At 31.6% G+C, this 17,559-nt stretch overlaps 1 protein-coding gene across 1 annotated transcript; it reads right to left on the bottom strand.

Annotated features, from left to right (window-relative positions):
- Positions 1-1,967: 1,967 nt before the first annotated feature.
- Positions 1,968-5,945, bottom strand: LOC142614714 (NADPH:quinone oxidoreductase-like). The gene is made up of 3 exons (XM_075787269.1): positions 5,683-5,945; positions 5,407-5,595; positions 1,968-2,499 (listed from the first exon to the last, which is right to left on the bottom strand). The coding sequence occupies exons 1-3, from the start codon at positions 5,777-5,779 to the stop codon at positions 2,195-2,197; spliced, it is 591 nt and encodes a 196-aa protein (XP_075643384.1). The 5' UTR covers positions 5,780-5,945; the 3' UTR covers positions 1,968-2,194.
- Between the last annotated feature and the right edge of the window lie 11,614 nt (positions 5,946-17,559).

The raw sequence follows: 17,559 nt of genomic DNA, 5'->3' as shown, positions 1-17,559 counted from the left end.
CAATCAATCAATCATCAATATATATATAAGCAGGAATCTCATGTGGGAAAGCACGACATTCTGCCAAGTGGCATCCTTCTCATTTAGACATTCACCTCATCTAAATTTAGCATTTATGTCAAACTATTAAGTAATGGAAAATGCATTTATTTCAATGTATTAATAAAATTCAAAAAATTTGTATACATTTATAACTTATACACTTTGAATTGATATGAATGGATTTAAAAAGTTATGGGAAATGTAGGAATAAAATTCAAAGATTGAAGTTAGTCTTATGCTGAAAATTGAAAAGTTTTTTTGATTCCTACCTTACTCATAACTTTTTAGATCTATCCGTATCAATTCAAAGCATGTAAAGTTATAAATGTATACAAATTCTTTGAATTTTATTCCTACATTTTCCATGACTTGTTAAATCCATCCATATCAATTCAAAGCATGTAAAGTTATAAATGTATACAAATTCTTAAATTTTATTAATACATTAAAATAAATGCATTTGTCATTACTTAATAGGTTGACATAAATGATAAATTTAGATGAGGTAGAAGCCTAAATGAGAAGGATGTCATACAATATGCCACTTGGCAGAATATTATGTTTTTCCATATGAGGTCTCTGCTTTTATATATATATATATATATATATATATATATATATATATATATATATTGTTTATATATTTAACACATTGAATCAATTAAAGTTGAAACTTTTTTGTTTTTGAGAAGCCAAATTGTAGGAATGCTGGCTTTTATTCCACTATCTCATTTTAATTTTTCAACGATTGTGAGTTTTCTTTAGTTTTTTTTTCCCCCAAAAAAGAAGGTGACAAATTTATGAAATTTATTTTATAATAAATATTTAAAAATAATATAAACCAAATATTTCAATTGATTGACACTTCTGAGTATTTTTAATGGTAATATCCAAGTTTTTAAATCTCCCACTATTGAGTTAGAGGGCAGGCTCATTGTGTAAACAACACAAATTCTGTCTGTGATGCACATGGGCTGGCCTATGAAAGGACCAAAATTTATCTGCCCTTCACTATGAAGGGAATTAACATGAAATTCTCAACTTGTAAGAAACAAAAAATAGAGAAAATACACGCTAAAAGAAAAAATAATCATACGAGACAGTATTTACGTGATTCGGCAATTTGCCTACGTCCACGGAGTTGCAGGGTTTTCACTATTATCAAGGAAAAAAAAATACAAAGTGCGGTTACAATTTTTCACACTCTCAAAAACAACAACCAGAAACTCTAATCACAAAAACAATGGTTTCTATATCTTGCACACAGAATTCACAATGAGCTACAAAACGATCCAAAAAATTGAGGAACTCAACCTGCATGTCAATGCTATGACACGCCTACCATTTGAGTGTGATTTACTTAGAGAATGGATTACACACTTTGCATGATAAAGGGGCATAGTTGAAGACTGACTGTACTTTTTTGCTTGGACAGAGAAAGTTTGTGACACAACTTTTATGTTACAATTTTGATATGATTGATTATAAGTGGTAAAGAAAAAGTGACAAATTCATGTGAAAGTAATTATCTACTACTCACAATCGACCACGTCAGAATTGTGACAAAAATTGTGCTACAATAGTTGTTGTTATAGAAAAACTATTGGAAAAAATATTCTGATATTTTCTTTGTAATAAAGAGAACCTTGAATCAATCATCTATACGTTAGAATAGCATTATGAATTAGTAGGTTATCAAAACGTTATTAATTTATCAATTTGATAAAATGTAATTCTGCTACAGTTTGAATAGACGCAGTGTGCTTATGCTTCATCTTTGATGGGTAGATAAAACACTCACAGATCCATATGGATTGAACACTCGATCTCAATTCCATCTTGTTTATGACGGTAACATGCCATTTGATCCAAGGACCATTGGCACTAACTTTTCATACCAGGCCATGAACAACATGAACAGAGGCTTGACTAGTACAAATATTTCTCAAAACCTTAGCATATGACACTTGAAAAGAACACGAAAGCAAGTTGATGTCTGATTCCAAACTTCACTTTTACAGAAAATAAATATAAAAATAAAAATCCATGCAGCATGTTACTACTTGGCATAAAGAATCAGCTAGGTTGTAATGCCAGGCAGAGTACATACTGAGTCACAAATTATTTTCACCCAAAAATCACCAATTATTTCTCACAGCTTTCCTTGGAGGCGTAAAGTAAAAGCCTGCAAGGATATAAGAACTTCCTTCAACCTCTCCTTGACTGATTCATCAACCAAATTGCCATCACCGTCAAACTTTGCAGGAGGTTGGAACACGTTCAAGAAAAATTCAGGTTTGTTGATGAAATGAAGATCTAAATAAACTCCAATTTGGCGAAGGTGATACTGTGACCGTCCACCACCAAAACCTCCCCCAGCACTTACAATTGCAGCTGCTTTATCAGCCCAAACATTTGGCGGTCTAGATGCCCAGTCAATTGCATTCTTCAGAGGTGCTGGTAAATTGGGGAAGAGAAAAGAGTTGGCAAAACACAAAGCAGCAAATAACATGCACCTGATTTTTTGGCAATTCATAATCCTAATACGTTGGCTAAAAAAATTTAACATATATAGACTGCATCTAATCAAAAACCATGCATTTCCATTTTTTCCAACAATCCATTAGGACATTTAGTATGATTCAAAACTAAAACTTTTTTCCTTTTTCCTACATTGTGAAATTCCTCAAGTTGACTCAAACCCCTCTGGTTCTACATTAAATTTCAACTATGCATAGGACAAAGGATATCATGGTTGAAAGAGTGCTCATCTCCACAAAAAGTTTGCATGCACCTAACATATCAGCTTTCTATTTGACAAGATTGTAGCTTAAATATAGCAAGAAAGTAGTGCCAGAAATTGAAATATCAAGAATTGCTGCAGGAAAAGACGATTTCAAAATAACAAATGTCAACCAACTCTTGAATTAATTGGAATCAGCAACAGAAAGCAATTTGAAGAGGATTATATTACATTGCAACATCTGAAAGATGCAATAGCTGGAGCCTAAGAAATTACTGTATTAATAAGTAGGAAAGGTTCATTTTTTCTGTCTCACTCTATCCTAAAGACAGCATGCTAGCAGTCACTACTACTTTCTTGGGATGGTCCCCACTAGTAAACTATTTAGCTAATTGTATCAACTTTCAAAATAGATTACAGGCAACGAAATTGCCATCAGAATAGTCAAGGTCAAAAGGGTAAACAGTTCCAACCATCTTGGCTGTACAAAGTACATTAATAATATATCAGGAGGAAGATTAAACGTTGGGCATTGGAAAAGAATTTACAGCAACTTGTCCAAGAACAATTTTTACTATGTTGAAGCTCCTTCTAAAAATCTTTTAATTTTTTCTCCTGAAATATGTCTAATTTTGAAAGGCTCTTTTTACATCTCAAATTTTGAGTTCTGCAAGTATTTGTCCTCAACAAGTTTTGATTAAGGCTTGGATGAGTTGAGTTGAACCTTCATGTGTCCATTTGTTCCATATAAACTGACAATGGACCCAACAATTTTCCCTGACAATTTAAGCCATTCAGATGCTTTTGATCAGTAAGATATGCTAAATAGAACAAATGTATAAACTTCTTTGATGTCCTTCCAACCTTCCTACACAGAAATTAGTCTATTCAACACATAGTTGCTGTACATAACAGAGTAAGCTTGGAGAAAGGATACCTAGAATCAAATCACTCTAGGATTTGGAATATGGAATCACATACTGTGACATGCCAGGCTTATGTAGCTCTCTCTTTAAGGTTAGTCTAAGTTCATAGCAATTTTCTGAAGTCCTATGGGACTCACTTAGTCAGGGTCAAGATGAATATCCCTATAAACAGTTCCTGCTATACTTTCATATCACACTAGATTTTGTTTGAAATAAGATTAATGAACCATACTTATAATTGAGAGGCCTAACGCATCAGGTACCTCAAAGCTCATAGATTGAAATGATCAACTCAAAATGCATTGAATGTACGTTTAGATGAACTTTGATTTAGTTGACTTATTAGCTCATTTACTTGTGTACAACTTTTTAAAGTTTCAATCTTTTTTTAAAGTATAATGAAACTTTTGTCAACTTTCAACAAATAAGCAAATAATCTTTTAAACACAGAGCTAATTCAAAAGGATAAGTTCTACACATTCAAATGCAGTGCAGAATGAATGAATATATATATATAGCTCCAAAGACAATGACCACATGTATGTTGATTAGACATTTGAAAAACTCAGCTAATTTACTCTCTACTTTTTTTCCTTTTCCTGTTTTCTCCCTCCCTGCACTGTTTGCTTGAAGATTCTGAATTGTGACAGAATGTGGGAAATTTGTTGAAAAACTAAGTAATATTATATATTAACACAACATTGCATTTGAAAGAATTTGGGTAGTCTAAAGTGCAAAGTGTATGCCTGTATGGTCAACAATAATAATAATAATCATAAAAGTAATTTAGAACTTAGAACCAGCTGTAGTTAAAGAAATATAATATTGGGGGATTTGGGTGGTCGAATTGGCAATGAAAGCCGTGATACCATGCGCACAAAATAAAAACCAAAAGTTGGGTCAACTAAACTTCCAAGGAATAAGGTCATATATTATATGCAATGGTACCTACTACCCAGTTGAGACCTCACCCACTTGCAACCACAAGTTCCTGAATGCCTTATCTATCTCCTATAACATAACAGGACACCTTTTGCTTGTCCCTTGCCCTTTTTGTTTTCCATTTTTTAATCAAACAACACCGCCCCAAATATTAAAAAAATTACAGACAAAGGTTCTTTTCTAAGATCTAACCCAGCCCTTATACAAAGCACCCACCATTTTCAAAACCTTGCATGCTTCATGTCCCACATCTCCTCTGAAAAATAAATGGATAAATTACAACAATCTTCAAAAGGATTTATCAAAATGAGAGTACAAAATGTGACAAATTAGTCCATGTCTAACTTTTCTAATGAAATATTTTATTTTTAAATAGATATTCTTATGAAAAGTATGATCGAAATAACACTACCCTCTCTAGAGATTTGTAAAGATGGCATTCTATAATAAATTCAGTACAAATGAGTAATTTATAAAAATAAAAATAAAAATTGTTAAGAAGTTCAATTTTTTTTACATTCAGTAAGATTTGGAGAGTGTTATTTATACAAACACTTGTGGAGTGTCATTTCGATACACCTCACAGAGGTTGAATTGTTGAAATTTACCCGAAATAAATTCAAGCCATGACATGAATTTTAGTCCAAAACTGAAAAAATTGTAAACAATACCAATTTTCCAAGACTAAACTTTTTTTTATAAAATTAAAATTTTAAAAATAAAAAAGAAAGAAAAAGAAAAAGAAGGGAGTACCTGTGACTGAGTAGTTGTACTCGGGTGAAGCAAAGAAAATGCTATCAGCATCTTTAATCTTCTGACGAAATGCTTCCACGGCTGGTGGGAAAGTTCCTTCTCCTTCCAAATCAGTGTTGAGCATAGGCAAAGGTGATATGTCTATGTACTCCATTTCCAAGCCATTGATGGACTTGCTTACCTCGATTGCTACAGCAAAAAACACACACAAAATCAAAACCCAGTTCCCAAAAACAAAGTAGAAAACAGTACCAAAAACAAAAGCAGAGAAAGTACCAGAACGAACGAGGCCACGGTTGTACGAGCCTTTTCGAAGAGACCCACATAGAGCAGCCACTTTAATAATCGGTTTTGCTGCTATAACAGCCTCCATAGCTTCAAACTCAGAGTTCTCTGACTCTCACTTCTGTCTGTCTCTGTGTCTCTGCGTCTCTGCGTATAAAGCGTGTGTTTGAACTTTGCAAGATGTGTCAGTTGCTATTTAGACAGGTGGAGCTGTGTGAGGTACATTATAAAATGCTGTCGTTTTTGCACCAGTTATGTGTTAAAGTTAGTGGCATTTGATGAAATATGAATTGTTTGTGTTTATCTGCCGTTGGATTAGTGGAAAATGGGAATAAAAAATGCGGTTTGACCTTGAAGAGTGATGATGTGATGATAAGGTAAAAAGAAAAGTTTAAACTTTAAAGTTGTCTGTCCAATGTTCTGTTCACAAGTGGGAATTGTGAGATAAAAGGATTGTGTCCCAATGTTTAGGGGCACCTGGCTGATTGAAGTTGTCGGCAGGTAGGAGAATTTGTTGCTTGGGGACTGAGCAAAGTTAAAGATACATAAAGTTCGACAACAAAAAATTCCAAGCTTTTACGGGTATAGATTTTTATTTAAACTCGTTATTAACATCATATCTTTCTTTATCATTTAACAATTTGTTGTATCAATTAGATGTGAAAGTTTTTATCATATTTTTATGTCTATAGACGTTATTCTTAGTTCCTTAGTGACTACGTTTTGATATAATGTTCTTATATATTGAACTTATCAAAATCATGATATATGGTCAAAAATAGACATGTCATAGTCCTGGTTATCCTAAAAATTTTGGTGCACAAAAATATTGAATTTTATCTTTGCCACTTGTGCAATATGTAAGGTCTTTTTTTATATATAATATACAATAAATTTCACAATATTATTTCAGCATAATCTTGTGATTGATATATAATAAAAGTAATGATAATAGTAATATTAATCAAAATGATATTATACTAATTACAATCTAGTATCTCAATAAATCATGTAAAAAGTTGGTGAAATTTGTTTCCCTTTGAGTAACATTGTTGATTTAAAAATGGAAGTCCCAACTGATCTTTCGGTGCATCAGTTGAGACATATCATATCCTGATCATTGGGCCACCTTTATAAAGGTGTTTTGCCTAGATATGGCCTGATAATGAGATGAGGAACCTACTAGTGCCTGCCTGTTCATCTTATGTTTCAATGTTCTATCATTGGCACTCATTAAAGATTGAAATTATGGTTACAGATACTTGCTTGGCTAGATCTAGAAGTGCATGCTCCACTCAATTTCCTGATGTTGGCTAATCGGTAGTCTGGGAAAAACTTCTGGTATTGTGGGCTGTTGGACCAAGTTGAGTCTCAATAAATCTGAAATTTGTTTACCCTTAATAGTTAATACCTTTGCTGGTAGACAAAGTTTATGTCTCTATGCTTCTCTCTTACAATTCATACTAGTTGAAAAGCCCGCTAGGTTCAAGGGTGGAAACCAAAGTTCCTTAGGCTCCCATCTGTAATTTTTGTTGAGACATGATTATAGCGTACAAGATGTGATGTAAGGGTTAAAACTTAAAAGAGAGCATGTGCCTGAAACTAGAACACAAAATTGTTAAGTTGTAGACATGTACCTTTATATTCACCATGAATGAACTTGAAAAATTACCAAGAACAGTGAAATTGCAAGAGTACATTTGGTACATGGTCTAGGCAAGTCTGAATCTCCTCATTCCAACTCCCAAGATGATATCAATGAAGCAAGTCATCCTATAAAACACTTAGCCATCCATTCATCTTTTGAACAAATTTCTCTTTTATTCCTCTAAAAGGGGAAGAAATCCTTTCCTTAAAGGAAAGACCAGATCATAATCCTTCGAGCAATTACATCTTATTAGCTATCATACAAAGAAGCAAATATAAATCCTCAGGCTCTCTCATCTATGCTTCATACTTGGTCATTCATTTATTTCACATTACAAATATCTTCAAGACAATGAGAATGTACTAAAACAGTTAAGGACTGAGGTTTTATTTGTTCAATATTTGATGGCTATTAGAGGGAAATCAAGTTGGCCAACTCTCATGCATAGGTAGATCACACACTCTCTCCCTAACAAGAAGGTACCTCATGAGATATCTCTCTCACAATATATAGCACTCACATCACACGTATGAAACTCACACATGTAAGAGAAATGTTTCATAAGACAGTCTCATAAGATAATTTTTCTTCCCTAGCCCACTCTCATATTTTGCAGGCTTGGAAAGTATTGGTAGCCGCTAATGACCTGCTTACTTGTGTGAGGTTCTAGTCAAGATCCATTCAGAGAACCCGTATCTTGCAAAGTCATTATTCAAATTTTGGTTAGTGGGATTCAACATAAGAGGCTCCAACACAACTTTTTAATGATGTTCGTAAAGAAACTTTGTGTGTTTGATTTGTTTCTTAGCAAAGCTCACTATAGTTCATCCAGAAAAAGATAATTTTACTGAAATGATTTTTATCTGAAAAGCCTTAGGCATGGTAAGTCGTTCAAATTTTATATATACATAGCTATAAAACTAGAAGAATGTATGAACTAACAAAAAAAATTTTTATATATTATATGAAAAATAGGGTAATTGCTGTAAACTCACTTGTGGTTTGACCTGAACTCACTTAACCTTCTCGTGGTTTAAAAAGTGTTACTTTGCCCACCTGAGGTTTGTTCCGTTTGTTTCCTATAACCGACTTCTGTTAAAAATGAGAGTAAATATGTATTTTTGCTCTAATTTTATGTCTCTCTCCTCTCAAAACAAAATGAAACAAAACATACAAAAACAAGGAATAAAAGATTAAAAAAATGCTATTTGTAAAACATTTAAAACTAGCCCAAGAACTCCAATAAATCACAAAATGTCTTTGTAACACACTAAGGGCATTCCACCAACAAAAGTGGTATTTCCTTCTCAAATTCTTATCTCAAACATGGCTTCCACCTCCATTTCAATCAATATTACCACCATTGCATAGATTACAACAATGGTAGGTGATAAGCTCTCAATCATGAATTATGTCATGCGGCGTGACCATGAGAGCATCCAAATGCTCAATCACAAAACAAAAGGTTTTCAACTAGGGTTGTTCACCAAACCGCATAAACCGTACAAATCATAAAAACAGCACCAAAATTGCCCTCAAAATGGCATTATTGCACTGCACCGCAAGTAACAGCGCACCACATGGTGCAATGCAGTTTGCAGTTTTATGATAAGAAAACCGCACCACACCGCATAGCACCCTCTCTATATATAAATTTATTTATTTATTTTTAATATTAAATATATTATTAATAGTTGGGATTTACTAACGTGTACCCTTATGGCATATTAGTAATCCATCTTAGGAAACTTTTTATCAAAAAACGAAAAAGTAATTTACTATTTTAATAGCTTTTTCAATTTCTCATAAAAACTTTCCCAAAATTGATGGTTAATATGTGCCCTATGGGCACACATTAACCGGATCCTTAATAGTTTAATAACCATAGTTTTTTTTTAAAAAAAATTTGATAACCATAGTAAATGTTGACTAAGAAAGTCAACCCAAAATAAAGAAAAATTAGCTCAATAGTTTAAAACTTGCCCTAAAATAAAAGGAAAAATTAGTTTTAAGCTGGGTAGGAAAAGCCCAAAATTTAAAAAATATACCGACTTCAAATCATTTAAATTGCATCTTATACATAACACCACATATGTGACCGCAAAAATGAGATGTGATGCGGTTTTGGTTTTAGCTAAACTCTAAACTGCACCGCATCGTACCACACATGTGACCGCAAAAATAAAATGTGGTACAGTTATGGTATTAGTTAAATCGCACCACAAAGTACAATATTAAAAATGGCTCAAAACCGCACCACATCGCACCGCGAATACCCTATTGACGACCAAAAGCTGTCTTGACCACTCAGGGAGGAAAAGAGGAAGTCAACCCTACATACATGACTTGGAAGTAAGAAGATAAGACTCATAAAGAGTCTCATTATTGACCTCGACACAACACTACAAGTTTGGAAATGTCTTTAGGATCGCTATGCAAACTCCTCAAATGAAAGAGTACGAGATCGGCAACGAAGCAGCAAGAAATCTCTCTGCTCTTTCTCTGTCCTAGATCTCTCCCTCTTTCTTTCTTTGCTCAAACCCCAGTTTAGTCTTGGTTGTGGGTTTGTGCAGGTTAGTGGAACAAAACAAGTGACTGAATCAAAGCAAAACCCACCATCAAAACCCCAAATCTTTTCTTTAATAATTTGAACTCAGATTTAATAAAAACACACTATCAAAATCACTACCCTTTATACCTAAAATCCAAATTTCTTCGTGACTTATAATAAACAACACAATAAACCTAGAAAATAATTATTAGGAAATAAGCTTGTGAAGTCTCCTTGTCCCTAGAAAGCCAAGATCTATATGATTTTTTAATGGAGAAAATTTTCAACAAAGAAATGAATAATATCTTCATCATAGACTACATTTAAAATTGCTCCAAAAAGAAAAAATTGCCAAAACCCATTTGTTCACAAAGCTCAGTCCCCCGAAACAATGCAATCTCTTAATTTTCATTATCACCCACTTCATCAAAACTTATGTAATAATCATAGAAAACTCACCAAGAGAGGGGCTGGGTTCTTTTGTCGTTATGAAGTTTGAAATGCAAGAACATTTCACAAACTTTTTTTTACCAAATAGCATTTTTTGATCTTGTTTTCCTTGTTTCTGTATATGTTTTGCTTTGTTTTGGGAGGATAGAGATATAAAATTAGAGCAAAAATACATATATGCCCCTATTTTTAATAGAGATGGGTTACGAGAGACAAATAGAGCAATCTCAGGTGGGCAAAATGAAAAGTTTTAAACCACAGATAAACAAAATGATTTTAGGCTAAACCAGGTAGGTTTGCTATAATTACCCCATGAAAAATTATGTAATAATATTTTGCATTTTTCTTTTATAGTTTAAGATCGCCTTTATAGTTGAGGTGACCTAATCTTAATACATGGGGAAGCATCTGCCCATCACATATATCACATATCAATGCTGAATACCCTACACTTTACCTTACATCATAATAATAGGGTTCAAATCCAAAAAATGTGTATCAAGCCCATAGATATAAATGGGGTTTTTAGATAAATAAATTGAGATTTATATTATTTTTTACAAACCCAAAATCCAATTAAAGGAAGCCCAACTTAACATAAAAATTTAACATTTTCTCACTTTGGCACCATTAATTGGCAGTTTGATTTTTTTTTTTAAATGTTTGGACACGAATAATGACAATGGCCACCCATAATTGTAGCAAAGTTGAAGACACTCAAATATCATGATTCAGTCCAACAAAACCATTAACATGAATAATGGTTGGCATTAAGCTAGCAGTGATTGTATAGTATTTCCATAGATACAATGTCATTAGTCACATTGACATGATCAAACATTTTACATATGTATATTCCATAATGTTTAAATTACAAATGTGTTGTTTTTATTGGTGCTCTCCTTTATCACCCATTCTCTATCCCTATTTTTTATGAAGAAAATTTCATTTGCCATTATTGTATTTCAATTAGTAACTGTTGTCGTTTTTAACGAAAATATCAAGAGTTCAGATCCTCCTTACCCAAATTATCAAATTATATATAATAATAAAAAATCATTTTAATCTCACCCTTTTCCTTATCTAATTCTTACTTGCTAGTCTTTACAACAAGTGGTCTTCACTCTCACACGGCATCAAAATATTATATTATAATTTAGTAATTAAGTCTTTTTTTTTTTGGCAGAAGTCATTAAGTTTTTCATTATCATATCATCACCCTTCCTTCGAATATTTCCTCTCAAGTCTAATCATTAGATCTAAAAATTAATTAAAAAATCTTTAATCATTAATTTTTGTCCTTATCATCCCAATAAGGTCAAAGATATAAGAGATTTTTATAATATAATCATTAATTTTTATTATTATCATATCATCCCTATCTTCAAATATTTCCTCTCAAGTCTCTAGTCATTAGATTCTCAAAAAAAAATCTAATCATTAATTTTTGCCCTTATCAGTCCTAATAAGGTGAAAGATTAAAGAGAATTATTGACCAACTAATGGAATGAAAAAGCTCTTCGCAGCAAAATATATATATATATATATATATATATATATATATATATATATATGTTAAGTTTTAGACCCCTTAACATAATATGTTTAACCTAATATAAAATCAAGTTGATTAACAAGTTTGTTGATTAAAACTAAGCTAAACAAATATGTGTAAAACAGATATAATGCAGAAAGTAAAGAACATAAAGATCTGATGACCTAGGAAAACCTAACCAGTAAAAAACCTGGGGAGGATTTAACTTAACTATCCTCAAGGTAAAAACAGATCTGCTATGAAAGAATTGAAGTTTGTACAATAAAACTTATATAGACCACTAACATCATATTGCTACCTTGTGTAAAAAACTTACTACCACGATCACGTGACAGTTCCAAGTCCACGAACTGCTTCTTTCCTTGATCTACAGTAACTACAAGTTCTCCTACTTGTGATTTTGAGACACCTCTTAAAGGTTTTAGATTTTCTTGAAAGTTCTTTATGCAGCAACTGAAGTAACCATCAAGTTCTTGATGTGAATCTTGATCATGATAGCTCTATGTATGTGTATGAAAGTAAACACCTCTCAGATCTCACAAAAGATTCAACACACAACTCATCAAAGATTTCTAAAATATAGTTAGGGTTTTTTCTTTTATACTTGGAGCGAAACACTTAACCCTACACGCCATATGGGCTTGGGTTGGTTTGAAACTACTGCAAAAAGTTCTTGTTCTACGAGATTCGATCGATTGAGTCTAATTTTCGATTAATTGAGCTTTGTAGAATTTAACCAATAAATTCCTGCAATTACTCGATTCCAAACTTACACTTATCCAAATTTTGAGCAAGTCTAAACCTAAACTTATTGTTTTGATCATGGTTTGCCAACATATACAAAGTAAAGTTCTAATACATTAGTTCCTAAAGTCTTAGAATCTAACAAAATATATAAATATATATATATATATATTGTATAATAATATTACTTGTATTAATGTTTTTATATATATATACATAAGAAAGTGACGTTCTACACGTGACAATTCCATTTTCAGTCCATGAAAAAGAGACTTTTGTCTTTCCAAATATCACCTCTCACAAAGTGTTCTCTATCTAAGATTTTTTTTTTTTTTTTGTTGAGAAACCTCTCTATCTAAGATATACTATATTCTTTAGTATTAATTTTTGTTATATCATTTGATCATGATTTATATGCTGATTCTTTGAATGTTACACTAGTTATTAAACTTTTAATTTTGAATAGAGATTAAATTTTGTAAGAATGTAAAACTTATGTTTTACCCCTTCAATCCCAACATGTCATTTCATCTTTTCATATATTTAAGGATAAACACAATCACACCTAATTAATTCTATTACCTATATATAAATCCAACCAAATTAGGAGTTTATTGAAATGTTATTAAGTTTAAGTATGGTAGAAGAATGTATTGAATTGATAGTATAAAACATTAGTTTTACACTCCATCTTTACTGAATTTAAGCTCGAATAGAATAAGTATACAATATTTTTTAAATAAAAATATCCTTAAAAAACTCCAGGCATCATTTGTGAAAGGTTTTTGTTAATAAATGTCATGAAAATAGTAGTTAATTAAAATGCATTAATGCTTTATCAAATAATATTATATACATTTAAAAAAAAAAAAACAAAGTCAAACTATACCCACATATCCAATCACCGCATACCTTTGGTGTGATGGTCACTCCACAAGTATAAATACTTCTGGAGTGTGGGGGGGGGGGAAAGGCCGAGGTTCAAGTCTCCAGGAGGGAGCTTCACATACATATACACTTAGATTAGGCTAGAATAGAATTCTATCTTGTATAAAAAAAAAAAAAACATATCCAAAAAAAGAACACACACACAAACAAAATAATAATGAATATATGCGTGTAAGCCAATAAAACATTAACAAATGTATTTCTTTTTTTTAACTTGTACATTATAGCTTATAATTAAGTATTTATTAACCCTTAACTTGTACATCATAGCTCATAATTGAGTATTTATTAACCCTTAACTTGTAACTTTAGAGCGCCTCATTAAAAAGACCTCTGTAAAGTGTAAAGTCTTAAAGATACATTAAACAACATTAGCCTTATGGTTATGGTAGATGAATATTTGGTTTGTCTTCTAAATACTTTGCTAGGGAAGGGAGGACCAATCCCAACGCCACCAGTCTTTTCTCTTGTTGCAAGTATATTCATATTCGGAGAAAGGAATCAAACCTATCCCACAATATATAATTGCTCTAATTATCTGTCTTTTGCTAAATAATTGATGATTAGTGCTAATAGTTTTTTTTTAATAGAACTTCTATACACGACAATATAGAATTCTCCTATTAAGGCATTAATTACGGACAGTTCCATCTCGTGTACGTGACTATCCACTAAATGATTTTTATTTATTTCTTGATGGGACGCAAAAATGATTTAGAGTTTATTTATAAAAAAAAACATTTTGATGTTTGTATTGCATTGCTTTTATTATATAAATTTATATATATATATATATATATATATATATATGTATGTATATATATTTATAGATCTTTGAATTGATTTTGTAATGACGCAATTTGTGCCTATGCCCAATAAAAAGGTGGGTATAGGCCTAAAAGGTCCAATACAATAAATTTATAGAGTACGGATCAGAAATCTTGATTGTAATGAGTTTGAACCATAACAATAATGGTCCAAGATCACAAAACAATAAAGATGAACAAGTTATGAGATGAAACTTATCCTTGGACTCAAGCTGAGGACCAAAGTCTTATATTTCTCTTTCCTTAAAAATTAAAAATATTCAATCTACAGTGTTTTTATTCCCTTTCTTCCTCCCCTTCTTCTCTGGGGCCTTCTTCCTTCTTATATCCCCCTGTAAGTCCAGACTGCTCATGTTGATACTTGTCCCATCCCCCCCCCCTTTCTGGAAGTTTTTGGGTAATAGCTGTAAGACTGAAATTTACTGCTCAAATATCACTTTCTCATTAATGCAGTCAGAGACTTAGGTACAAAGCTTTCAATGCGGTGGTAACAGTTTTTTCTAAGATTTTTCTCAATTCTTCTTGCTCTCTGTGCCCTCATGACACATATTTCCATCTTCAAAACCTCCTATAGGATCATTCTAGTCAACATGTCTTACCATCTAACCCCCACCTCGACTGGCTGATGATATATCCCTTCTCGGATCACTTCCATTAGCCTCTTTTGCTACAGTTAACTCTTGAGTTTCCAAATTTGACATCCTTATTGTTAATAATCCGTCATCGGACGGGTAATGATCCTCAGGCAAAGCCCATGAACTGAAAGCACCTTTTGGGCCTTTTACCCCCACAGATTTTAAATACAGTTTTGAATATCTATATTAGTTTTTTATTTATTTAAAAAATCCTAATTAGGAAGCTAAAAAAATAAAAAGTCATTTTAAAACACACAATATGTTGAAGTTGAAATTATTATTATTGTTGTTTAATTAAAATTTAGAAAAAAAAATTTTAATTTTTTTTATTATAGTAAATTATGTAGACCTTACTCTCATTTTTTGATCCAAAATGTCATTAAGGCAAGCGGCTTGTGGCATCAATATTAACAAATTAGAAATATTGAAAGAAACCTTACTTTAGAAAAATGAGGGAACTTGATCGGGTGTTGAAAAATTGTTTAGAAATAGATAAAGGTGATAATTCTTCTAAAAAAAAGATAAAGATTATAATTTTTGCAACCCATTCAAGACATTCACTTTTAATTTGACTTGAACTTGATCGGGTTCAAACCAAGCTTGATCCACTCCAATTGTGTGCTAGATCTAGCTAGGGACTGGGAGGTGCTTTTCTTTTTTAAAAATAAATTATTTATAATAAATAGAAAATTAAAGACACAAATAATAACCAAGGCAAAATAAACTTATTTAACAAAGGACAAAACTTAGGTATAGTACCTTAGGTGTTGTTCCTTAGATTTCCTTCTTAAGATTTAGTCATGTGTCTATTAAATTAAAAAATACATTTTTATCCTATGAGGAAAAAATTCACATGACAGAATCTTAAAATGGAAACCTAAAGAACAACACCTAAGTATTGTACCTAAGTTTTGCTCTTTAACAAACCCTCTAATTCCAAGCACCATTAGAACCTAAGATACATGACTACAAATATGTGTATGGTACGATATGGGTATAGGTATGGGGATGCAACGTTTTTTTTTTTTTAATACAAAATAGAAATTATACTCTAATCTAATCTAAGTGTATATATGTGTAAAACTCTCACCTGGAGACTTGAACTTCGGCTCTTACCCCATACCGTACAAACACTTAGAATATGATACATGGCACCAAAAACTTAGAATACGATACATGTATTTTTTTTTTGATAGGAACGATACATGTATTAATTACTTATCAAATACAATTTTTTTTATATAAAATAAAAATTCTACTTTAGTCTAATCTAGGTGTATATGTGAGTGAAGCTTACTCCTTGAGACTTGAATTTCGGCCCTTATCCCCTACACCCCACACCCCACATTCCACAAATACTTATATTTGTGGAGTGACCATCGCGCCAAGGATATACGGTGGTATTAAATACAATTTTTATATATTGTTATACATTTATTTTATGTATATACTTTACATCATATATCAAATTAAAAGCATTGATGAATAATAAAGTGAATTAATTACCATTAAATACTATGTAGAATAGAAATCCAAAAGAGTAAATAAAAGATAATTAGATAAGTATTCAACTTTAAAACCAATATATAAATCATATAAATAAATTCTTACAAGTTTGGGCTATTTCTCACAGGGACAGCGTCGCCTTAAGGCTAGGGTGGTCTCAAGACCACCTTGACCCAGAATAAAAAAATTTAAATAATAATAATTTAAATTTTTATTTGTCTACCCTTCAAAAAAAAATTTTGGGAACACCCTCAGTTTTTTTTTTATACTAATAAAATTAAATTTTGCTCCATAATTTGTTCTACATTCAGTGAATGAATAATTACTTGGATATATACATTGAAAGAGATGTAGCTTGTAGCATTGATAATGAGACTATCATGCAACGATTTCAAAATATGAAACTCGTAGAAGACAATTGTAAACTTTATGTATTTGTGTGTTTTTTTATTTTTGTTATTGTTGTCAATATATGAATTTATTTTTTTATTAGATTGTATAATTTATACCTTTTAAGGAACACTATGAGAAAAATTTCTAGAGCCGCCACTGATCTCTTACAATTAGGATTGGGTTAGAATGGTATCCAAGTTGTATCACATATACATCCTAGATGTCCTGGCACTTTAAAATAAATAAAAAGATTATTGGACATGTATTTTAGAGGTATTCGACATGATACAGGTACAATATGTATTAGTATATGTGATTAGGCTATCTTATATAAAAGGGAAAATATTAATTTTCCTTTTATGCCAAAAATATATATCTACTATAAAAGGGAAAATATCATGTTTCCTTTTTAGCCAAGAATTCAAAATTTGGCTTACTATTATCAAGTACTATCAAATTTATTACAACAAAAATATTAATTACAAAATAGGTATTTTTCCCATTAAGCCAAACAAAACGACTTGTCGCAAACAAATAAGTAGGAGCAGTAGTAGTATTACACACAGTTTACTTTTAACAGTTAAAAAGACAAAAGAGAAAAGAGCGTCCAA

This window comes from Castanea sativa, chromosome 11, assembly GCF_040712315.1.
Source record: "Castanea sativa cultivar Marrone di Chiusa Pesio chromosome 11, ASM4071231v1".
NCBI classification, from domain to species: Eukaryota; Viridiplantae; Streptophyta; class Magnoliopsida; order Fagales; family Fagaceae; genus Castanea; species Castanea sativa.
The sequence above is the reverse complement of the archived record's forward strand: the minus strand, read 5'-3'. Positions and strand labels throughout refer to the sequence as shown.